This window comes from Anopheles merus, chromosome 2R (assembly GCF_017562075.2).
Source record: "Anopheles merus strain MAF chromosome 2R, AmerM5.1, whole genome shotgun sequence".
Taxonomy (NCBI): Eukaryota; Metazoa; Arthropoda; class Insecta; order Diptera; family Culicidae; genus Anopheles; species Anopheles merus.
Genome location: NC_054082.1, coordinates 10,754,432 through 10,780,418, shown reverse-complemented (window position 1 = coordinate 10,780,418; position 25,987 = coordinate 10,754,432). Strand labels below are relative to the sequence as shown.

General features: G+C 50.1%; 1 protein-coding gene across 6 annotated transcripts in view; it reads left to right on the top strand.

The window, feature by feature from the left end:
* Window positions 1-25,987, top strand: part of LOC121590717 (sodium/calcium exchanger 3) — a 116,663-nt gene that overhangs the window by 19,188 nt on the left and 71,488 nt on the right. For 2 of the 6 annotated variants that reach the window (XM_041910627.1, XM_041910621.1), the window contains exons 1-2: window positions 923-1,025; window positions 2,494-6,479. In XM_041910627.1, the coding sequence (XP_041766561.1) occupies window positions 4,750-6,479 (1,730 nt within the window). In that variant the 5' untranslated portion in view covers window positions 923-1,025; window positions 2,494-4,749. Of the gene's footprint in view, window positions 1-922; window positions 1,036-1,132; window positions 1,235-2,493; window positions 6,480-25,987 lie in introns of those variants that run through there. The other 4 variants (XM_041910624.1, XM_041910622.1, XM_041910625.1 and 1 more) reach the window with 3 other exon arrangements.

Here is a 25,987-nt window from a genome sequence, read left to right as displayed (position 1 = left end):
GACCTGGATGCCGTTCAGGAGCAGCGAGCGGTGTGATTTTCTACCATCCCAATATTGATATTTCGTTATTTTGGTAGCCACCGCCAATAAATCATCATCGCATCGGTTTAGGGGCGGCAAAACATTATCCTTGCGAACGGGCGGACGGGCGGAGCGGAGTTGAACTTTACAAAACCGCCGAAGGGGCTCACCCCGTGCACACCGCGGCGGTCGAGCTACACCTGATACACCACGAGGCGGCATACGCGGGGCGCGTCGGAAGGAATGTCTATAAATTTCCGATTCGAAAAATCTTGCCACAGGCTGACATTTATCGATCGGCCGACCGAGGCTGGGGCGGACGGTGCGGGCGCTGGTTTGTTTTACATCTGTGCCTCCCTTCGCACAGGCTCACTGCTCCGGCACTATACTCCCCCCCCCCCCCCCAGTGAAGCATCTTCAACCCTGCCTGCCAGACAGACAGGCGAGAGGATGTTTCTTCTATTCTCCCCCTTGCAGACGCAGGGATCGATCGGTGCTGCGTGTGCGTCTACAACGACCATGGGAAAACGCGATCGAGCTGATCGTGAGATCGAACGCGAGTCAGAGAGATATATAGAGAGAGAGAGAGAGAAAACAGAGAGAGAGAGAAAGAGAAAGAGATGAAGAGATACTGAGAGAGTCAGTAGCGATGATCACGACCAGCTGGTTTTGGCTGGCCACACTGGCTTCCCCCCTTGAAACGAAGCCCCGGGAGGACGCCAATGCGATGGGGTTGGCTGGTTGGCTTGGCTTGGCTTGGCTGGCCGGGTGGCGCTGGTTATTATTAACATCGCTCTCTCCCGTGCAGTGCCGGTCGCCGATGGCCGGTCCGAAGAGAATCCGGCTCGAGCCGGCGACGAGAGCGCTCGGGGCATGCGCGGCCAGCGCGCGCGCGACACAGACAACTTCCGCTGCAGCTTCTTTTAGACTTTATTTTTAGTCGACCCCGAGGTGCTGTCGAGTGAGGAAGTGTCGTCGTCCGTCGCCGTGTATGGTGTCGCCTGGTCTGTGTGTGTGTGTGTCCGCGCATTATTGCCCTCAGCAAAAAAACGAAAGAAAACGTGTTCGCGGGCTCGAGGCAACAAAAAGAAGTTACCATTTGGAGCTGCTTTCTGCCTTCTGTCCCGTTTGGTGTCGATAGTGAGGAACTAGAAACGAGCTAGTGCGTCGTGTGAAGTGTTGGGAGAGCTTACGGCTGACGGTTTGATCCTAGGTGGGGCTGGGGTTCTATCCTTTAGTTTTATCCGTGTCCCAGCGAGCGGGATCTTGCAAATGGGAAGACGAAGTTAAAGCATTCCAAAATGGTGTTGTGAAACAGTGACCCGATCGCACGGAAAGTGTCTCAGTGAGCGCAAGAAGTCCTTTCCTTTTATTTTTACTTTCGCTCCCTTGGCTCGTCTGGCGTCTGGTGCGAGTCTGGGGCCGGGGTCCTGAGCTGAGCACCACCTGTCCAACCGAACATCTATGCTGCCCTCTCGCTCTTGCTTTCTCTCTCTCTCATTCTCTCTCGCTTGCGCGTGCTCCTCTGCATGTGTTTCACCAAGTCACCAAAACCCTCGAGCTGCCCGAAATCTCTCCTCCCCCCCGTTTCAATCACCGCCGCGCCGCGCCGTTCCGTATCTGTGTCGAAAGAAATTCAAGCAACGGCGGGCGGAGATTTGGGTTTTGCGAGCACCGAAAACAGGTGGACATCGGGATGGGAAAATGGTCCGCATCTACACTTGTGTCCCTTGCGAAATGTGTGTAAACCGCTCGCGTGCGTGCGCGTTGCTACGTGTATGTGTGTGTGTGTGTGTGTGCGTGTGAAAGGAGAATGTAAATAAGTGAAGCGCACCGTACCCGAAACCCCCCGGTCTAATAATAGTGTGTCCGGCATTAGAGCAGCGTTCAATCCGGCGTGTCTGTGCTTTGTGTTTCATCTTGCGGGGCGAGTGGGGAGTGAAAGATCGTCCTTTTTGTTGGTGCTGCTTACCCCCGGCGCGGGCTGGCACCGCCAGGAAACCGTTTGATCTTTACCTACCCTACCCGTTTTGCAAAAGACGTACGTCCGAAGGAGTGGTGTGGTCGGGGTGGCGTCTTTTTAAAAGCTTAACATTACCGAAGCGAATTGCCATTTAAAACGGTTCCGGCTGTACTGGTGGTTGGAGTGAAGAAGATGCTCGCAGGAATTTGCGGGTGGGAAAGAGTGTTCTTTTGTGTGTGTGTGAAAAGGCGAATAATGATCCCCCCCGATATGAAGACAGCAAGAGTGCGTGTGAGTGAAATGAAACGAGCATGTGAGAGTTTGTGTAGTGTGATGTGTCCGCCACTGCACGGCTAGACATTAGACGATACATGTGACGGTATGACTGTTCCTCACAAAAGTGTGATGTGTTTCCCTGTGTGTCTGTGCGTGATAGATTGTTCAACAATCTTGCAATTATTTCATCAATTCCAGTTTTGTAGCTAATTTTCATTCTCATTCCCAATTAGGCAAGTGTCCAGCAAAGCCAACGCCAAGGCTCTCTATGTGCGCGCTACACTTCCGCCTCCTATCGAGCTGCCCTGCGACGGGCGCTAGCCAAAGTGCACCGTAACACCCGATCGGGGAAATCTCCCGTGCCGCACAGTGTCCGCTGACCGGTAGCAAAAAAAAAAACCCCGCGGTCAAACGAAAACAAGTGCGTGCGGCGTGCGTCCATATCGGACCGGCGCATTTGTGTCTGTGTGTGTGTGTTAGTGTGCGTGAGTGAGTTTGTTTCGCTCTGGTTCGTGAGTGTGATCAACCCCTTCACTCCTGCGCTATCAGCGCTGTGTGCGAGATATGGAATTAAGCCGGCCACGGTGCGCCCAGTGGTGGAACGGATTCGACGCTAGCAGCAGTTAGCAGCAGCGCTCCAAACGAAACAGTACGCACCCTGCGCGTACGAAACGTGATCTGCGTCCGTGTGTAAGTGCGTGTGTGTTTGTGCGTGTGTGTGTGTGTGTCAGTGATTATACATTGTGTCCGAGTGAGCAAACCGCACCGCAAAGCAAAGCAAAAGCAGCCCCAAAAGGAAAAACTTCCGAGCAAGCCGGCAAAGCGCAATCTAACCAACAACGTGCACGTGCTTTCGTCGACGGAGAAGTGTGCACGGGACGAAGTGTCCATGCGGGTTGTCCCGTTAAGCCGCCGCCGGCAGTGGAACCGCCAATCCCCGTGGTGATCGTGATCGTGCTCGTGTGTTTCGCAGCTTCGTGCCCTTCGGTTCGGTTCGTTTGTGCGCGGCGTATCGCGTCTCTCCACTCACCGTGTACTGGCAGCAGCAGCAGCAGGCCCGGCTCTCTACAGGAACGTCGCAAACCGGTCAGGCGGTTCCGGTCTTCTCGATCTGGGTGTCGGCAGGTGTCGGCGCCCCGCAGCACACCACTGCAGTCCGCCTTCCTGGTGCAATTACGGACTGTGGAGATTTTTTCACAACCACCTGAGAACCAGCACCGGTACCTAGCTTTGGCACTCATAAGAACCTCCACCTACACCTTGTGCTGCTGTAATTTATGTGCTGCTATCCGCCGTGCGGACGTTAGCGTAGTACTTTGTGCCGGTAGAAGAGCATAGAGCAGTAGATTTGAGTAGATTTTGGTTTTTTTTTTGGCTACGCCAGGTCCCTTGCGTTCACGAGCTTGGATGCTTGCTGCCAACCGATAGATCCGATCAGCAATATTTTTTTGTGTTTTTGTTGAGTGTACGACCGCTAGCTCATCCTCTCCTGCCACTCCGGCTGCAAAGTGAGCGTCCGTAGGGGCAATCGCCCTCCTAACCCTCCGCCTAGTGACGAGAGCTTCCGGTTGTAGCTGCAGCCTAACACCACACACTGCCCTCCGCATCGAGCGAGCGCCGTGAAAGAAGGAGCGCCGAACGCACGTTTCACCCGTAGTTCTGTACATCCGTAGCACCATTGCGTGTGTGTGTGTGTTGTGCTTGTCGATAGTAGAAGCTGCTAGAATCATCAGCAAAGCCCCATTCTCTGCCACTGCGATACGAAAAACACTAACAATCCACGTGCCAAACGTTCTGTGTAGAGTAGCGCCCGTGCGCTAGACACAGTGCCACGCGAACCACGTTTGTGCAGGCTACACGTTTGCCTCCCCAGTCCCATCAAAAGCCAGCTAACACCGAACGGGACGGCGCACTGCATATGCGTCTGGTCTGTTCCCAAACATCTCTTCCGCCCCCTGCCACCCGCACGTCAAAGATCGCCGTGTGTAAAGTGTTCGTTTTCCATCCATCCACGCCCTCCACATCTTCAACGATCACCTTGAGCGACCAGTAACCAGTAGCTACGCCAAATTCGCCACGCTAACATAGTTGCACCCATCTATCTAAGGCACACCGACGTCAAAATACAACCCAAAAATAATTTAAAAAAACTAAAAAGCAAAACAAATTACAACACAAATCAATATTGGACGCACGCAACTTCGATTCGATCATATTTGCATTAGCGACACACCCTGTCGGACGCTGTAATAAGTAGTGAAGCCGCGAATCTGGACCACTAACACTGCTAGCCCCCGCCCAGGCAGCCGGCCAAGTTAACAACATTTGAATTAGAAAACAGTACACAAACCACCAGCTTGTAGTAAATTTTGTTTCGTAAAGCTCACAGACGCACACCATATCCACCGGCAAAAGAACGCCAATTTCGCATCCACCATCATCACAAAACAAAAACAAAACCAAAACAACCCCCCTCTCCCTCACGCACCATGGCGTCGACAACGAATTTCCGACCGAAGCTGGCGATGGGCACGTTCGTCCTCCTATCAGTCGCGTTATCAATGACAACAGCTTCCGTAACTAACGGTGCGACCTCACCAGCCAATAGATCGATACAGACCGCTGGACACCACTCGGATACCAAGTGTCAAGATGGGCTGTTACTGTCGGTCTGGCAGCCGGAGGACAATCTGACCACCGGCGACCGAATCGCGCGCGGTCTCGTGTACTTCTTCTCACTGCTGTACCTATTCATCGGTGTGTCGATCGTGAGCGATCGTTTTATGGCGGCTATTGAAGTTATAACCTCGAAGGAGAAGGAGGTGCGCGTGCGGAAGGCGGGCGGCGAGGAGCAAATCGTCGTCGTCCGCGTCTGGAACGAAACGGTTGCCAACCTAACGCTGATGGCGCTCGGGTCCAGCGCGCCGGAGATTCTGTTGTCGATCATCGAAATCGTCGCGAAAAACTTTAACGCCGGCGATCTCGGCCCGGGCACGATCGTCGGCTCGGCCGCCTACAATCTCTTCGTTATCATGGCAATTTGCGTCCTGGTTATACCGGATGGGGAGGTGCGCAAGATCAAGCATCTGCGCGTGTTTTTCGTCACCGCCACCTGGTCGGTGTTCGCGTACATCTGGCTGTACCTGATCCTCGCCCAGATCACGCCCGGCCGGGTCGACATGTGGGAGGGCTTCCTCACCTTCCTGTTCTTCCCCGCCACCGTCATCACGGCGTACGTGGCCGACCGGCGCCTGCTGGTGTACAAGTACATCAGCAAGCAGTACCGGATGAACCGGCGGGGCGTGATCGTGCAGGTCGAGGCCGAGTCGGCGATGGAGATGAATAATCGGGACGAGAAACTGAATACTATCGATGAGAACGGCGGCATCACGGAGGAGGTGCGCGATTTCGAGGAGAGCCGGCGCGAGTACATCTCCGCCCTGAAGGATCTGCGCAAAAAGTACCCCCAGCACGATCTGGAGCAGCTCGAGATCATGGCGCAGGAGCAGCTGATGAACAAGGGACCCAAATCGCGCGCCTTCTACCGCATCCAGGCGACGCGCAAGATGATGGGTAGTGGTAACATTATGAGAAAAATCTCCGAACGCGCCCAGTCCGACCTGAGCGAGGTGAAGGCGGAACTGCAGCGCGTCGACGTCGACGAGCCGATCGAGGAGGACGCCGCCTGCCGGGTGTTCTTCGAGCCGGGCCACTACACGGTGATGGAGTCGGTCGGCGAGTTCGAGGTGCGGGTGGTGCGCCGCGGCGACCTGGCGGCCACGGTCACGGTCGACTACGAGACGGAGGACGGTTCGGCCGAGGCCGGCTCGGACTACATCGGGGCGAAGGGTACGCTCACGTTCGCGCCGGGCGTGGACGAGCAGCGCTTCCAGATCCAGGTGATCGACGACGACGTGTTCGAGCAGGACGAGCACTTCTACATCCGGCTGAGCAACGCGTCCGAGCCGGCCTCCCTATCGACGCCGAAGGTCGCGACCGTGATGATACTGGACGACGATCACAGCGGCATCTTTGCGCTCACCAGCCGCGACCACGAGCTGGTCGAGTCGATCGGCACGTACGAGCTGAAGGTGCAGCGGTACAGTGGGGCCCGCGGCCACGTGCGCGTCCCCTTCTGGACCGAGGACGGTACGGCCAAGGCGGGCAAGGACTACGAGGCCCTGTCCGGCGAGCTCATCTTCGAGAACAACGAAATTGAGTAAGTACGAAGCGTTGTATGTTGAATCTGACTCTTTAGGACAGTAAGGTACGAACGGTGGCGTTCCCTTTTCGCCTACCTTCTAGACGTCTTAAACGGCCACCCTTTTGGGGGGAAATGTTTGCGTGAGCATTGCACTGCATGGGGAGGGTGCTTTTGCTTGATTTATATTGCCGCTGACAGGGCGATATCTTACAAACCACTTCCTGCCCCATCGCTTCATAAAGCTGCACTGCCAAACGCAGATAACCAAACGGTAACGCACCGATTTACGACACGTTGCGCGTTGCTGCAGACAACGCTCTGCCGCCCTTGATGATGATCAATGACGCTGCCGGGCTTGAAATCAGGAAAAGCGACCGAAAATACTGCAGCGAGATAACACCCCGCAGCTAACCCTGCCGCACCGATATTCCGTGAAACCGACATGACGAATGCGACAACTCTTATCGCTGTTCGTGCCTGCATCGTCGTCGTCGTCGTCGGCGTCACTTTGTTTACGTATGTTCGAAGACGTTCGAAGATATTTGGCTGCAGCGGTGGGGGTGGTCTTTCACACACTGTCCGCCGACGCTCGTTTCGCGCGTGGGTCGAAGAACGTGTTGATAAAAATAACAAACTTCGACAACTAAATATAGCCCGCAAGTGGGGAGGGTGGGATGGACAGGTAGTTCGGTCCACGGTCACACTCTTCCTGCAGTACGGCAAAACAGGAAGCGACGGGTTCGGTAGGTCGACCGTCGCTGGCCGGGCGCGTTTAGCAAAATTCATTGAACATTCCATTCATCCGAGCGGCCGCAGCAACGCGATCGTGAGCGTGGGGCAGGAGGGTGTACCGGGATTTAAAAAAAAATGTATACATCAAACGTCAAACACCTCCACCCCACATTGTTCCATTGTTTGTCTTGCTGTTTGGCGAACAGTGTCGCCCGCCGGGCCACTGTCGCACTAATCGATGTCCCTCCCGAAGCCGTGACGATCGCTTAACCCACGCACGCACAGTAAATCAACTTACCCGCGGTATCGATTGGTGGTAGCGGGTAGTGGGTTAGTGGCACGAACTACGACGGGGGTTTGTGTTTGTGTCTGACCTGCGTTTTGTGTGCGGTGGCACAGATTGAATGTTTTATCAACCGCCGCCGCGACGCGCTGCTCGGAGGCCATACGGAGGCCTAAAAAACCGGAAAATCGATACAAATTCCACCGTGCCAGGGTCTTTTTCTCGAGGTCGCACATTCCTCGACGATTTCCGGCAGACCACACGTAGACCACACAGACCAAAGCAGGCAGGCACCAGGCAGTGTGCCAGTACGGTGTTCCTTGCCGCCAAACAAGACCGCGTCCCGGGGCAGAACGTTCCGTTCATTACGAGCGAAGCGATGAGCGAGGGACAGCATGGGTGGGTTAGTTTATGTCGGTGGCGGAGGTCTTGTGCATCCTCCAAACCGTCCTAATGTTCAGCGTGTCCACACCAACACACTCATACACACAGCTAGGCACAATTGTCGCGCTTGTAAATATTGACGTGCAGGGTGAAACGGACTGGAGGACGTTCGGGATTACCGAACGGCGTCCTCAGCACTCAGCCCCCACTTATGCCGATGCACGGGGTTTCCACAGGGGAACGGCAAGCTAACTTTGCTGCGGAAATGTCCCCTCAGTGACGTCGGTCCCCTTATTTAGGTGAATCGTTAGCATCGTTGCCGGGCGCTCGGGCGGAACTAATTCAATTTGATAAAAATAAAGCATAATTATGTACAGTGGGGCAGACCCCTCCCCGGTAACAGGGTCTCGCACTGCTGGCAGGCGTTACTTTTACTGCACGCGCTCGTGTGGCTGTGGATATCTTTTCGCTTTCTTTTGGTAACGTTCCTGGTTTTTTTTTTCTGGCCACATTTTACGGTTCGTTAACGGCTATCACAGCAAGCAAGTCAGAACAAAACACGCTGCGTAATGATATTTATGTGAACACCACCACTCAGACATTCTGTCTGGCCCAGTCCTCCAGCGTGTGGTACTGCCACTAATGAATTATTAAAAGCCAAAAAGGCTCAATCACATCGTATCCCGAACAACGTGCGCTCAAAATAAACAGCTCCGGTCTGAGTATCTCCCTTCGATTATTGTTCGTTAACTATTCCCCTTGCTATAGAGCCCATCAATTGGATGTCCTGGGTGTGTGTGTGTGTGTGTGGGATTATAATTCAGCTTGAGCTTAGCGACGAAGCTCATGTTTTATTCATTCCCGGTCCAATTTCTGGCCCTGGCGGCCTCTACACTACACGATTGGGGCTCGTTCGATTGAGCAGGGAACAGGTTTCCTCCGCTAAATGGTTTATTGTGACCGACCCGGTGTGAATAGGGTGTGAAATGATACGGATTGTTTCGGTTAATGGGGGTTCCATGCACACCACGGGCCCTTGGTGAGTTTCTCACCCTAATTTAACCTTTTGGCGCGGTGTCAACGTGGACCTGTTGAATGTGCGCTGCGCTGATACGTTATCACGCGAGCGCACGATTGTTGTTTTACATGTACTGTTTTTACTATTTATTGCTCCGGGATCGTATTCATCCGTTTATGAGCCTTGTTTAGGTACTTGATCCAACATTTTTGGGACCTTTGCTGTCGCTTGCAATAGTCGACCGATTGACTTTTATCTAAATATTCAGTTTTGCACCTTGTTCTATCCGAAAATTCCTCCTCGCCTGCTTTTGGCCACCCAACTTTCTCGGCTGGCTTCTTCCCCTGGGGAAGTAGAAACAAAAAAAACAGAACAGGCACCGGAACGGTGTGAACCGCAAATGTACTATGACATGTTTATGTTCATTTTTCTTCATTTTCCCCCATCTTCCTGCGGGGTCATTTTTCTTTCCCCCGGTACCGGTCAACCGGCTGCACCCCCCCCCCCCCCCCCCCTGGACAGTTGGAGGTCAGCGACATTTCCTTCGTCACCGGTGAACAGTGCATTTTACGCCTCCGGAAGTGGGCGAAATACTTGCCAGGGTAGGGCAGGTCCGGCGGAACCACAGGGGACTTTTGACGATGCCCTTTGGACTGTTTTGTTGTTGTGGCGGAATCTCTAAGGGGGTCACCGTAGCCGCTACCACTTTGGTACACTTTGCTTTGGATCGGAATATGTTCTCTTTGTTTCGCTCTCTTTCTCTGTTCTCTCTCGCTTGTTTTTTCCCATGCGCTGCTCAACGTAAATTGCTCCAAGGGGCAGCGGTGTATTGGTGATGTCGTATATTCTACGAACCCGACATAACAAGTCCTTATGTTGCCCGGTTTTGCCCGCAAAACACCGCAAGTAAGACGGTGTACATCCTCCCTGGAGCCCTGGGCGTTTATGCCGGGGCTGACAGGGTTCGTTCGAGGCGAGGGCTGGGAAAAAAACAGGAGCGGGAAGAGGTTGCGACCTCCACTTTCTTACATTCGGTAAGGATATCGATCGTCTCCGACCGTGCCGTGTCCAATCGAGGCCAGCCCGACAATTCTTAACGACTACACACGCCACATACCTCCCTCCCTCGCTGCCAAAGCCCAAGCCCTATCCGTAATCCGTAAGCCTGTGTGCCATTTCGGAAAGCCCTTCGGGCGTTAAGCGTACAGCAGGAATTATTCTCTCTCTCTCTCAAACACACACCCATAGTCCCACGCACACACCAGCACGTTTTAATGTGGAGCTGGTGGGATTTAGGGGTGGCATATGGGGAACACATTCGGCGACGTAGCAGTTGTAGGGGAGCACGCGTGGTAGTAATTCATCCTCATGAGCTCCTCTCGCCGTTCCAGGCCGGGAGCCGTACGCTCTGACGCGCTTCAATGGAAACGATCCATCGACCGACGACCGACTAATCAGTGATTAAATGAGGTTAGGCCGTTGCCCGGATGGAGGCAAGGTGGTGCAGCGCGGTGTCGGTGGCGCAACGGTACGGTGCGGAAAGACTCTTCAAAATCAATTTGCTACATCCATCGGGCGGACGGGCGTAGCAAAACGGGTGCGTCGTAAGTTGTTTGCCACGAGCCCGTTGGATTGCTTGTTTGTGTCTGTGTGTGTGTGTGTGGTCGATAACTTTGGTTGGTATCTTGTTTTCAGGGATGTTCGATGAAAAGGCGTTACATTATTCTCTTAAAATGGAGGTTTAGTGTTTGTGGAACATGATGCATCAAGCCGCTGCGGAATGGCGGAGAACAAGCTGAGAAATTCGACCTCATTTAGTTGAACATTTTGTGCGTTTAAAAATAGCGCAGGCGCTCCTCAGGAACACATGATTAAGTGCAAATATTGCCTAGTAGCAGCACGATTAAATCTGCCCCCCAAAATTCTTCCCGCTTTTACACTCATTACAACGTCGCCTCCGTTTCAAAGCAATTAACGAATTATCTTGCAATGTAAAGATTAATTAAATTCTACCAAACTCTCCTCCCGTTTTGCCAGCGCTCCTTCGACCGGCTCCTGCCACGGCTCTATCATGCGCGGTATTAAATTTAATTTTCTGCTCTCCGTTTTTCCGACCGCTCGCCGGGGATGCTCGCTCGATGGCTCGATTTGCCCACCAGCGAAACATCGTCGTAACGAGTCTAGCTCACGTAGCACACGAGCCGTCACACACCCATTCGCAATACACTGTTTTCAATGGAAAGAAATTGTTCTTGCTCATTTTCCATCCCTCGCGCCTATCGCAACGCGCCCCGTCCCCGTCCCTGCTCTTCAAGGCATAGAAGACGCTAGGCGTGCGCGAAACTGGTTCCACCGGCACGTTCCCCTGCGTGTGAGTGTGTGTGTGTGGTAAATTTTCCAAATTTTCTTCCCCCTTGCGCCTCGTTTTCATTGGTGTGGGTTGAACATTTTACACCTTCCTTAGGTCCCCCTCGCCCAGATAAGTGGTGGGTAACATCCCAAAGTGTTGGTAACAGACAGGAACGTAACCGAACGAGACAAGCGCCAGGAGGATTTGCGGTTTGGGTGCGCGGATGTGATGCCGACCAGGCAGGTGTGGTAGGGCTTTGGATGGGGTAGAATTTAATTTCATTACATAATTCACCCGCATAAGGTGCACACACGCACACACACGCGCGACCACCATGTACTAGCACTAATGCTGCATTGTTATCACATTACAATCATGCTTGCAACCGTTGCTCGGAAGCTCCTTTAGGCGTCAAAATGGGACGAAGGTATTGTTAGACTTATGCTGGATCGCTTGCTACCACTTTATTACACCGGCAGGGAAGCGTCGGTAAAGGTCGTTAAAGGTTTTGTTGTCTTAAAGCTCGTGGCAATTCCAAGACGAATCCAGTAGGAAAAAAAATACGTTTGCTTCTACAGTCAATTTGTTCCAAATTAATTTACATTCACATTTTATCTACCGATCGGACGATCAATTTTCCACTCCACAATACGCTTCTGGAGCAAATTACTGTCATTTGCTTTCCCAATCACGAAAACAATACCCCGGTTTCCCACGGGCTGGGCTTGATCCGCCCTCCGATCCGATCGATTTGGTCTGTTTCATAATGCACAGTCAACGCAACCACCGATGCCAATGCTCGGGGTTCGAGTGCGAGCTATGGCAAGCGAATTAACCCTCCCGCCGCATACAAATACTTGTACTCATCACAACGAAAAAATAAAAAATAAAAAAAAGGGAAAACTCCCCTTTATCGGATCCACCTTTATAACTGTCATCTTGGGCCCCGTCTGGCTGTCTGTCTGTCGGCATCGTTAGGCCGATAATGTGCTGCCGCGGGGATCAGCTACCGTGCTCCATTTGCTCGAGCGAACGACATACACACACACACACACACGCGCGGAGGAAAAAGCATTTCGGGGATAATTATAGACAATGACGACGGACTATTGTTGCAAGCAGTTGCGAACCTAGCTGAAGGGTTTCCGTTCAGGCGTTTTTTTTTTCTCTCCCTCGTTCGACCCGCACGAACCAATGCATGGACACCGAAAATGTGTCTTCCATTAAGCAAATAAAAATACATTAACCTTAACTACTGTCACAAAACCAAGCCTCCGGACGTACGCAACGATGATGATAGTTAGACCCCTTTTTCAAGAGCAAAACGGGTAGGTCAAGGCCGTTACCGAGGGGTTCTCAATGCCAAACGAGAACGATTGCCGAATCACCACCGCACCACACGAGTGAATAAAATATAAATCCAATTTTTCACGTAACGCTTTTGCTCGCTGGCAAAGCGTTTTTCCACCTCGCGCTCCAGCACACCCTGGGGAAACGGATGGAAAACACGATGCAACAGCGCGAGTTTCGCAGAGTGTTGTCGCTTACTTATTGACACGCACCCGTATTGGTGTATTGGTTTTAGCGGGACAATTAAGGGTGCGTGTGTGATGGGTTTGAATTTATTTATGTTGCGGTGTCCACAGTTTATCACGGAATGTGGGGTATGTTTTGTGGTGATTTTGTGTGTCCAACGGTTGGACAAGGGTTGGTTGAGTGTATTTACCGATTTTAAATGCAATCTGACCAAAAACATACAGCGGTACGTCATGTGGCTTATCAACGGTTGCGGTTGGTACGCAAAATAATGGAACACAAACGATCATTTTATTAAAGTGAATAATTGAAACCTCCATTTAAACGTCCCAAGGCACTTCCGCTCGGTTTGCAAGGCCATCGACCAAAAAACAGGCTCACTAAACGATGCACACCTTTAGAAAACCCTGATGGGAGAAACTTTCGAGAAACACTCTACCCTAAACCAGACCCCACTCCCAAGCCACCCCTTTTTTTACCGGCCCAAAGTACTCCAACTGCAGTGGTACTATTTTTTGCCCGCTTGCCACTTTGGCGTCAACAGTTTACCGCGGCCACGATATTTTACGATTGCTTTTACGGGGTTTGCTTGCCGTTTTTGTTTTTTTGGCACACCAACCAACACGCCAACCTTCCTGGCATCCGGCATTCGGCGGTGTTGTATGCGGTTTTGAAGTGATCATTTAATTAACGTGCATTCCGTTGGAAAGTGTAAGATTACCGGTTACGGGCGGGCAGCCACAAAGGGAGGGCAGCCGAAAAACGAAACCCAACCGAACCCGTTGCTCGTGCCGGCCAATAGTTTATGATGCAAAAATGCATGCAGCTGACTGACTAAGCGAACCCATGACTAAGCTGACTGACTAAGCGAACGAATTGTCCATTGTGTGTGTGTGTGTGTGTGTGTGTGTGTGTGTGTGTGTGTGTGTGTGCATCCTTCCGCACAATGGGTGCAAACGACCGAATTTGAAAATAGACCTAGCTGAGTCAGTGGCGCCCGAGAAAGTGGCCGCGCCGGCTGTGCTGATATTTGGGACGTTCGGGATAACTTTACGCTCGATCAGGTGCAATAAAATGCGGTCGAATGCAGCAGCAGCATGGGGTTCGCTTGGTGTGCTGATTTAAGGTCAGTGGATTTTATGGGCGTCATTTCGGTTGCCTTTTAATTGTAAATAACGCGCCCGTGTTAATTAAACGATAAATTGAATGCTGTGCGGTTGGGTGGATGCGCTAAATTTGATTTAAATGTCAGCTTGTGTGACTGGCAGTGGTGATGGAAGCAATAACAGCTTATATCATGTTATTTGATAAAGGACAATCTAAAGTATGTGGGTGGCTTTTACCCACATTACCGCACACCGTAATACAAGGATCAGTTATGAGTAAATGGGAGCACTCTAGCGCGTTCATAAGGAGTATTGACTTTATATTTCAGTGTAATTCCTTTCAGCCTTCGTGCACCTTCCACTTTATCACACTTTTATCGCACAATTACATCAAATTATGTACGATGACTTTAACGAAACAAATTGTGCCTCCGTGCACACTGTTCCGAGCACTTTTCTCGTTCCATCGTTCGCCTCGGTAATTGCTACCAGCGTTTGCGCATACCCACTTTTGCACACTTGCACGGCGGTTGTGTACGCATTCCAGCAAAATAGTTTTTGAATATTTTAAACACCATAATTACGTCTCCCCCCCCCCCCCCCACCACCGTTGAGTTTCACTGCATCACAGCTAGTGTGTGTAAGCAAAATCGATTAACCTAACTGAAGGTGAAAGCATCTCGGAGGGTGTCGGAGCTACAAGGAAAGCAAAACACCAATGCCAAAACAACCGACAGCGCGGCCGGAACGCGATGAAAAACAACGTTCCCTGGTATGTTATCTTTTTCACGCTATTTAACCAAAGGATCGAACAACTACGGGCCCAAACCTTCCCTGTTGGGGCAAGCACGTGCAAAAATGAAGTCAACCGGTCATCTGGAATCGATGCACGGTGCAGTGCGATTTATCTGATGAGCGCACCCCCCTCCTCGGCAGCTCCAAACAGCCCCATGTGAGCCCCGTGGATTTGGATTTATTATGTTACGCGTGCGTGGTTGATTTGTTGGCGGTGCTCCAGCTCGAGTCTCAGCGAGCCCTTTCCCATATTCCCCCGCCCTGATGCGATGAAGTGATAAAACGCAGGTTTATAAAATATTTATCGAAGGAAAACTAAACACATCACCAGCAGCACCAGCACTCAGCTGTTTAGGAACGTGGGTTGGAAGCTGCTCCGCCCGACGTAAACGACCGTGACATTAAATGGTCGTTAAAATGGCCACCGCCGATTTTCCACCTTTCGCTTGAAGGATCGGTCGTTAGTGCGCCTGCAGCGGGAGTGGTTTCCCCACGAAAAAAAAAACGGGGTCATCGATAATTTACGAGGCCGTTCCTTAAGAACCTACTGCCTACTGTACGATTTTCCTGAACTCGTGTTTTCATACTACAAGCGCTGCCCGATCACAAGGCAATCGTTGACGTCGTTCGCTCGTGAACGAATCCTTCACCGATACCTGTTCACCTTCATCACGGTTGTCGTCGAGGATGTAACGAAGATACGTTGTAAAACCGTTGCTCTATTTTATTCTCTCTCTCTCTCTCTCTCTCTCTCTCTCTCTCTCTCTTACTCTCTCTCTCTTACTCTCTAATAAACACACACACACATTTATAGACTGACTTGTTTGCTCGTTTGTTTCGTTTGCCCTCGGTGGCGAACCGTCTTAATGAGATTATTAACGACGTTAGCGCAAGCAATGACGGAAGCGCAACCGCCTCGGTGACGTGCTTACCCGGCCGCCACGTGCATGCTGCGTACAATTTCCACTCCTCTCCCTCGCCTTTGGGCTACCCCCTAACCGTTCTCGTTAAACCTTCCACTTGTCGTCCTTTTTCCACGCCGCCTTTCTAATCGAAAGTGCTTGAACCGCATCAAGCCTGTTTATCAATCAACTTCTCTGCTGTCCATTTCACGGTCCACGGAAACATTTCACCATTTTCACTAACCTTGATCGGGCGCTTTCATTTGACGATCAAATAAACCATATTTATTAGTAGCATTAGGCGTCATAATTGACGACCCCACAGCGTCACGGTTAATGAACGGCTTCACGCGGACGGGTTGCAGCAACAGCAAGTAAAAAGGGAGAAAGGCTCATCAGCTAGGGGATGGACCGGGGTCGGAAAATTCGTCCGCTAGTCCGGCGCTTTCGCAAGCGTAAACAAACACACCCACGTATTTGGAATCGCCACGGTAATGGATCCGGTACCGTGGGTGGCCGGGAGTGACCATTTTCTTTAGCCTGCGAACGAGTGTCCGAGCCGATCGGGCCGCCATACCGTGCGGGAGTGAATGAATCAGCAAAGCCTTTTTAAGGGTGATGTATTCGTGTTTGTTGAGCGGGGCGAGCTGTTGTTTTGTTTCTTGGGTTTAATTTGCGAAAATACTTGCTCACCGGGACAACAGGTTCATGAATATGCGTGACATAATTTTGGGCGCAGTAAGTGTATTGCACAGGAGCCACAGGTACGGCTGTGGCGGATGAGATCATGCTGGTGGCAGCTTGTTTGTTTACCTTTTGGGATGGGCAACTCATGAACCTGTGGGATGCATCTCGGTAAACGGGAGTACATAAAAACAAGATTTATGCATTGCTGTACACTACACAATTTGCACACTCACTGCTAGCGTTGGCTGGGTACATCCACAAGTACACTTTGTCTTAAATTCTTTCACGGCATGGTTCCATTCCATCCCCCCCCCCCAACGCCTTTCATTCGCGTAACTGATTATGAAATAACAATTTCCCGTTCGCTCACAAACATGACCCGAGCCGAAAATGTCAACGTTTCGAAACTCATCCAACATCATTATATTTCGCTTTACCGTGCGCCCGATTAAATATCCTTTGTCGTCGACAGCGTCGACCGCGGTCGTCAGCAAAAGCCCGCCTTTCGGCTGTTAATTCCAACATTATCGTTCCGGTCCGGTGCTGACGCAAGGTCGACCACCACCGCCGCCGATGGGGTGTGAAATCAAAGCACCTTTCGCGTGATATGCCACACGAACGAACTTTCGCAGCAAATCATTTGTCTCTCTCTCTCTCTCTCTCGGGAACGTGACCTAAGCCCACCGAGTACGCACCGATATTGCCAATAAACGGTTCCTTGCCGGCTTTGCTAATGGGTTTTTCGCACAAGCGCGAGAGCACACACACACACAGACACACCTGCAATGTGTCGAGTCATGGGTTTGTCCTAACGAAAAAAATACTCCCCCGAAACAAACGGATGAACGAAACATTCAGCGTGCGGATCGAATTGCGTTTTCGTGCGTAATGTGCAGGATGATTAATTTTCGATTTCTTTCTTTTGACTTTAACGGAGAGGTTTGGTTGTTAGGGCAAAGAGCTTACCTGTTATGACTGAAGCAACTCGCACTCAAAAAGAGATCAAAAGTGGTGGATCGAAAAAAAAACGAAGCGGAAAAACGGGTTCTGGTGAAAACGATAACAGCACTTCGTCGCAATTGTGTCAACTGTGAGCAGTTGTCACACAATATGGTTCCAATTCAACCGGGTGGATTCGGCGGCCCTGTAGAGTTGCTCGGAAACGCCAATCGAAAGACTCTTTACAGCGCTGCCCTGGAGGGTTGAGCTTGGCAAAAGATGAGCATCAATTCAATGGGTACAATGCCCACACTCCGGTTCCCGGTTTGAGTGGAGTTTCTGCGAAATGACACTGATGCAAACACAATGTCAGCTAATAACAACGAAGGCAGGAAGAGCAGGAGAAACAGAAAGTGTGTGGGCGAGAGAGAGCGAAAACAGTTGCTCGGCGCGATGGGGCAGAGTCGGAAATCGAATTAAGCCGTTCGGGAAGGACCAGTACCAGAAGACAATAAACTGAAAACGCTATTGAATTTCAAACTGACGTAGCGACCCTCGTATCGACCGGATAAACTTACTTGCACTGGCACTTTCCGTGGGCCGAGCGTCACAAAGCATGCACGAAACGAAGGGGAATGGGTTTGTTTCCATTTCTGTGTGTGTGTCAGTTCTACGTTCGCTGACGTCTTGCATATCGTCCAGTTACACATCATCCTTATTAAATTGGTTTCAAATCGATTTTCTACTCCCCGCCCGCTGTAGTTCCCTTTTTTTTCGATTGTTCGCTTCCGCACTGTAGAGAGGCGGACGGTCGGACGCTCAAGAGGCAGCGGCGAACAGATGGAACAAATTGAAGGTAGCATAATTCCCTTTTCTTCAATCATTGACATCGTAAACGATCAATGAATAGGTTGGCTGTAGCTGTGTGACAACAGTGGAAAGCAAACTGTATCTAATACCGTTTTGATTGACTGTCGTCTCTTAGGCAGATATCGAACGGGACCAATTTGTGGAAGCAGTATCAGAACGTTGCATTCTTACCCTGTTGCTGTACATGAGAACATCTTTCTTTTTAATACATTTTCTTGGCGTTGGTTTAAAGCCTTCATAAAATAAAATAATCGTATAAAGTGCCCACCTCACCTGGCCATCGTTCACTCCTCTTGTTTAACATCAATATGGCTACTCAATCTCAAAACCGGCGCTATAAAATCCCATTTAACCTTTTGCCGCCTTCCTCGCTCCATCCCATTAAAATATTACCCATCAAAGGATTTCGATTGATTCTCGCACGCCCGGGCAAGCGGATTGACAGTGCAAAAAATCTTCCCTAAAGTGGATTTGAGTCTTAGTCACTTAAAAGATTAAATAACATTCAATCGTTTTCGAAACCTTTTCCCAGGTCGTGCCGATGCCGATCAGCTAGTTTGGCCTTCTCTGTTATTCGCTCGCCTCGGCATTCGCTTTATTTGCCGTCGCCGTGTTTATCTTCTAAATAAAAACCCATCTCATTCTTCGGCACCGCTTCGAAATGGTGCAGCAGCAGCAGAAGCAGCAACAGCGATGGAAACCAAAGCTTAGGAATTAGGAATAAAAAAAGCACCGGCCTAAGGGGGCTTCTCTTTTCCAAAACGAGGGAAAAAAAATGTTTCCCAATTTTCTGAGCTTCTGGTTTCGCCGAAAGTCATCACTGGGTTGCTCGCTCCCTGTTTTGCCGTTTCCATTGCCAACGGCTTTAGTAGCGGAGTGTCGGCTGCTTCACAGAACGAACGTTCGAAGGCTGGTTTCGGATGGATGTTGTGTTCTGCGAACGATGGCTTAGTGAATCACTTTCTTGAGGGATGTTTTTTTTCTTTTGGTTGTTGCTCCCATTGACAAGATTGCGATTGCTAACAGTGGAGGGAAATGGGTAAACATTCCTGCGCCCGGGAACTGACTTTTTGTATCGGGGAAAGTCTATTTGAAACGGAGATTGTCCTATTAGTATGGTGAAATCAATTCATTACTACTAAGCGCTTTTCCCTTCGGGAGCTTTATGGATATTGTTATAGAAACACTTACTTTTTTCTGGTTGTTCGTACACCTTTCAAGTCTATCAGTGCTGCGTTGCTGTGCGCTGTTTCAGTGAAAGCTGGTTTCCGATGGCGTTGGAATGACTTTAACGATGCTCAGCATTATGAGCGTGTGATAGCATTTTCTTAAAATACCACAACCCAACAATACATTTAATGGATGCGTGATTAATTCCACCACTGCCATTCCACAGATGTACGGAAACGGGTGTAGATCGAAACTAACCCCAAAAAAAGGATTGAAATCGACACCAAACTCACCAAAATCGATCCGCAGCGTTCAGCCATCGATGGAGGCGCATGGTGCCCGGTGCGTGGTCGAGAGCTTTTGGGCGCTTTCGAAACGAAACGCAGCGAACTGAAGGCAAACAGCGGCAGCCAGATAGGTTTTATCCATTTAGGCTCGCTCATAAATGAGCTTACGTTTTTTATGGCGTCCAATGTACGCGTCGTGCTGTCTTCACCGGTGGTAGCGTTTTATTTCTCCTCTCTGTGTGCGTATACGTATACATGGAAGGTCAAAGGCATTTCGGTCGGAGATAAACTTTAAGACTGGTATGCGTTTACTGCCGCCACTGCTTAATGCTGGATGCTGCCAGTGTGGCTGCCAGTGCCGCTGCTTGGTCAGGACGATATGTGGGCGCAATCGTTAACGGGGCAAGCCTGCGGGACAGACAATGGCTGGCATCTAATCAACATCGGTTTATATTTCTGGCGTCGCGTACTCGAGCCTAACGAGCAAAAGATATTTTCAGTTTTTTCTGTTTTTCTTTGGGCATCTTCACCCTATAGCACGATAATAGCTATTTTACGTCGCAAAGCTATTTAAACTTTATGATCAGATTCAGTTAAGCTGTATGTTTTATTATTACACAATAACGAAGCATTCAGTAAAAATCACTATCAAACCATTAAATATGCAACGAATTCTTGCTTTTTATTAAAAGGATTTAATTCTAATCAAACATGACCTAAAGCTTACATAGACACGCTTACGAGTCAAAATGATTCCCTTCAGGCGAAAGTCAAAATCAAAGATTCTGTCACGCAGTAAATCGAACGGCATTAGCATTAAATATTTATCTTAATGTATGCCCTACCCCTGCCCCTCAATCAACCACCAGGCGTGAGAAAACCATTTACCGTTTGTTGAAGAAGCAGCATCAAAGGGAGAGCAGACCAAAATGGAGAAAAAGATGTGTTTTATGACATTATCGTGCTATCTGTAAAATCTGAAACAGAATGAAAGAAAAAAAAATCGCTCTGAAATCATCGCACTTGCCAATCCCCGATCACACCGAACAGCTGTTGTCAAGGCGGCTGTGGCCAGGCTCCTTGGCTAGCTCGGCCCGATGACGAACCCGAACCAGAGTTCATTCGCCAGTCGGCTGCCAGCATGAATCTTATCGCTAGCGGGAGACGCGTGGTGATAAATTTTTATGAGCCTAAAAGCAGCTAAACGTGGCTCGTTTGCAGACGATGGGACCGTTCGTGGCGCGGCAGCTCCCAAAACTGATCAGGCTTGCCTAAATCCAACCACATCCAGCCTACGCTGGCCGTTTGTATGGAAATCCATCGCAAATGTGGGATGGAACATCCCAAGGGCAAATGTTGAGCGGAGGAAAAGAAATCGATGCACGATATGCGTTCCTCGCCATTCCGACTCGCATAAATATCAATTTAAATCACATACTCTCTCGCACAAGCACGCACACACGCACACAAACAAGCTTTTTGGAAAAGGCAAGAGCAAGATGGAGTACCACTTTGAACTCTTCGCCCGTCGGGCAGACTGGTTATCAAGCGAAGAGCTCGCCGAACGCCGCGTGATGGGTGCAATAAGTTTTCCGGCTTCCGGTCGGGGTCGCTGGAAACATCGGCATAAATTACTGGGCCGACGATGTTGGGCCGCAGTCTAATGGCATACTTTGACCCCGCAACACCAAGCAAACCAAACAAACCGAGCGAGCGAACGGATAGCGAAGGAGAGCAGCAGCAATAGCGCCATTTCCTAACCACCGGAATCGGAAGTAAATTCGCACGCTAGCAAGATCCGCATGCCGGCGTATCGCTCGGCACAGGGCCTTGCAATCGGGCCACCGCGTTCGCTCCGCTGGCAATCGATATTTAATCAGCAAAAGTGTGTTTACTGCTCCCCGCTGTGCGTACGTAGCCGTCCTGTGCTGCTTCTTAGCCAAACTGTCTCGACCTGCGGCTCCTAGGAAACGTGAAGCGAAAAGTCCTCACTAGAGGATGGAGCGTGAAAATAAGAATTCGAACCGCTGCCACATCTAAGAAGGCGATGCCATTGCCGGTTCCGGTAGGTGTATACGAAGAGAAGGGGAGAGGATGGCAGCATCTTCGTGGAAAAAGGATGTGAAAATTAGGCATTCTTATTGTAACCACCAGCCAGCCAGCCTGGTTCATCCGCTCGGAGAAAAAGCGGTACCCCAATGCCGTCGAAACGTGTCCTGCGTTGGGTATGCGGCTGCGGTTAAACGTATCGATCGCCTAAAATGAGAAGCGCTCAGAACTTTGGGCCGCGGCCATCGAACCCGGGATGGATCCTTTGGCTGACAAGGATCGATTCCATGCTTGGGGGAAGCTTATGGAAGGAAGAGAGGATTGGGGGAAGGGTAAGATAAAAGGACGAATCTTGTTTAGTCCCATCGCAGCGGCGGATGGAATGTTTTAATGAGAACAGAAGGTTTATGAGCTTTTATGAATTTGTTATTCTGCAGCTACAGGGAAGAGCTACAATTGAAACGTGTTCGATTTTTGTAATGAAATCCAATTCAGTTCGTTTCAGCAGCCTAAAAGTAGCTTATTAACAACAATATTTCGAACGCACGCGACTGGTAAACAAAATGAATGCAAGATTTATTCACGTTTGTCAAAAATTTAAATAATTGTAATGAACTCATATTACATTTTTTAGTCGTCAATTAACTTCAGTTAAGTAACACTCATTTACAGCAATTCAGGCACACACGTTGTCCGACATACAACTAGCAGTAAGTACAGATGTGCTAGTTTGTGAAGGCACAGCTGTTGTCGTGAAGCGAAAAGGAAAACTTTTAACGCCACCCAGCTGCGAAATCCATTACCCTGAAGCCATCGGTAGAAGCATCGCAGGAAGCATCATCTGTACTAAACTAGTAACACTCACACATACGCAGACATACACGAAAACATAGCACTAGCTGGTGCACTCGCGGTATACATTTTTTTACAAAATGGACCGATGTGCACTTACTGTTTGGGAGGAAGCAAGAGTTGCAGCTTCCGCTCCGAAAAGGAAATGATGCTGTGCCGGGCAATTTCAGCAACACGGTCGTACGATAGCGGCTGTGTAGGGGGTTCATATATTATCGTCGAAACACACAATTGCGAGACTAAAGTGCATACCCGTTCACATACTCGAGAGGTGATTTTCAATCTCGCAGCCCCGAGAAGTTCCCGAGGGCTTGGGCTTGGCGCAGAGAACAGTTTGCGTTCATAAGCAGGCGCCAGGTTAGGAGGAAGCGTCACTTGTGTGGTGTGGGTTTGGTTAAAAGGCACTACACACCATCCTACTTCGCGGGTGAAAATCCGAGCTGCATGCTGCACAGTTGCCGCCTGTCATAACGGCTGCCTTCCGAGTTGTTTCTGGGCACGCCGTTTAAGCAGACATCGCACGGCTCGCTTCATGCCGCCAACGGCCTTTGAAAACGCAGCATGGTGCGATCGTGGTGGTCGCGCTGGTTTCTCCTTTCTATAAATAACGAGGAGCCCTCACCGGACGATCCTGGGGTTTTCGTGTTCGTCTAATTTTCCGTAACGTAACGGCAACAGTAACCACCACCCACACAACCAGTGCCCTTGAACCTCGTCTTACCACACATTCATTCTTCTGCGAACCCGTACAGACTGATCTCACTTTCTTCTCCCCTGCCTATCAGATGCTAATCATCAATCAGCTCGCTGACATTGACGGTTACCACCCAGCGCTAGCGCTGCGTCTCTTTTTGGTGCGGTGTCGTTGCCGGTCCTTCTTATGTGCCGTGTGTTATCCGCAGCTTCGCACTCCCACACTGCACGATCATGCCACGGATATGGGGGTGCGAAGCGGTAACCCCATCGTTTCCATTGAAACGTCATGTCACTTCGAAAACATTAAACGAATGGTGTAGCGCCAAAGCGGTGTGAAAAAATTCGTTGTCGGTGAGCTGGCTGACCTTTCGCATGGGGAAGGTGACCATGTGCGAGCGAATGTGTAACAGTTTGTGGTTCGAAGCGGGGTTTGTTTCTTTTTAAGTTCTCCTTTTCTCTACCACACACACACACACACACTCTTGCAGGTATAATGCATCTTTAGTCCGCTTTGTTCTCGCGGTGTATGCGATCCTTTTGTTTCGAAACGGCTTCGTTTCGTTGCTTCACAACACCGTACACGTGTATGGTCGTACTCGTGTGCGATGTTGTAGCTGAAACTGATTTATGCGCCCCGCTGACCTCTCGATCACAGAACGATCGTTGCGGCGGACGATAGCGTGCTGCTTCGAACGGAGATTAAACCAACCTGTAAGTGACGCTTCTCAGCCTCTGCTCGAGGCGCCAATGCGATGTTGTAACCCTTTCGGTGCTGTTCTACCGCCGTCTACCTCCGACCCGACCGTGCGCGATGATCCACTGCGCGACATGGCACCTGGCCAGCGTGCGGCGTACGTCTTTCAGCACTGATGGCGCACTGATGCTTCTTTCACTGGCAAGCGACAGTGTGCTGGGAGAGAAATTTCCCCCCCGACTCCCGACAGCACCTCACCGCCGCCACCAACTGCTGGTGGAGTAGAAACTTGTGCCAGCGCAAAAGCGAAATTGTCTGCGGCTGCATACGGTGGGATAGAATGAGAACAGCCGCGGCAACGATGGTGAGGCCAGAGCAGACATTAGATCCCGAGATCGAAACGCGCTAGTATTTGTGGAAACCGAAGAAAGAGGTAGAGCGCGGGGGGCTTAATTTTTGGGGAGGGCAGTTAAAATTAGCTGAGAAAAGTCATTAGTTTTTAATGCTGCCGTTTGCTGGCGAGGGAGCACGAACATTTTCTAGCCGCTTAACGAACGTTAAAGGGTGCAAAACTATGCTGCTCTCCCTTGCGCTCCCTTCCCCTGGTCAAAGACCAATTTACATAGGTTCGAATGTTTTCTACCACCGATGGTGGTGTCGTTTGGGCACTAATGAAAATTAAATTACCATTTTCAACTCCCTGCTCACTAGACACTTGTTTCAGCAATTTGGGTTTTGCAACATTGGAATGCAATTGTGGTGTAGCTAAGTATTGTAATGCATAGTTATTATAAAAAAATATACTTATACAATATTAATCCCATCCTTGAGATCAAACAAACCCTTCGAGCGTATTAATAAAATACCTAACCTGACCTGATCCAAACATTACCAACAGAGGCGCCATTTGTCAGCCTACCAAAAGCGCGCCGCAAAGGCCAAACGGAAGGACATTGATTGGCATTTTATTGAAACCCTGCAAGGCGACCTCGTCTCGTTTACCGGTGGTCGGTGCAGAAGTAATTTACCTAAGTGCCGCCTGCCCTGGGCTGGGTGAATGGGTTGGTTTTGGTAGTGATGGCTGCTCGGCACTAGCAGCACGGCACGGCAACGCACATCAGCATTGCACATTGCGATTTGGATGTGGTTTAATTACTTGCCTGCGTTGGCATTTTGATTTGACGACCATTTCCTCTGGTGCTGCATCGCAATATTCGACCTCAATAGAAAGGTGGTTGTGGTGCGATGGTTGACTTTTCGGGTAAGTTTTACCGGGAATAGAATTAACACATTTGCGTTGATAGTGTTGGTGCGAGTGTTAGGTTGGATTTGGAAAAGGGTTTATTTACTTTTGCAGAGAAGCAGACAGCACAGTTGATTGTAATTGAAAACGAAAGTTTAAATGCTAAATAACTGTCACAATCGGGGCATTTGTTGTTACGCCCTGTTTTTAAAAGCATCTTTTCAAACAGTAAGCGAACTGTTACTTTCGTGGCAGAATTTACTCACCACCGTTTTCTATCTACCAGTTCATTAGTAATTCATGTTCCTCCAGCTGTTACTTAGCGAGTCATTCCGATTTAATTTCAAGCATCACGGCCTCACACGTTCAATGCAATGTGCAATGGAAGGAAACGTATCTCAATTTCTTTGGCACTCGATGCAACGGGAAATAGACCGGCCCTCCGATGCGTCATGCTTACCTAATCGGATTTCCTTTGGTCGAAATCGAAAAAGACACTCTCTCACTGACAGTAGGTCAGTGGGGAGCTGCTTCCACCAGTTTACGGTTCTGTTCTGCAATCCACTCGCTTCCGACCCATCCCAGGGTGGCAGGTGATAGCATCAGGCTGCATAATTGAACGATGGTAAATCGAGCCAAACATCGAAAGCGGTGCGAGAAGTATCGTGCTGCCAACGGGCCAATGGATTCTCTCACGTGCATAAAATATTCATCAGTCCAGACGGACACGGCACACGGCACAGCGAGTAGGTGCGCCAGCTGGTGCTAGCTATCGATAACGCCGCCCAATCGACACAGACGGAGCGACACAGACACATGCCTGTCGGCTGGAAAGCGTGGATTCGATAAGGCTTTGATTGCCGCCGTCGCTACCATTCATTGATTCATTGATTCACTTTCTCGAACGGTTAAATAGTTAATCAAATAGTG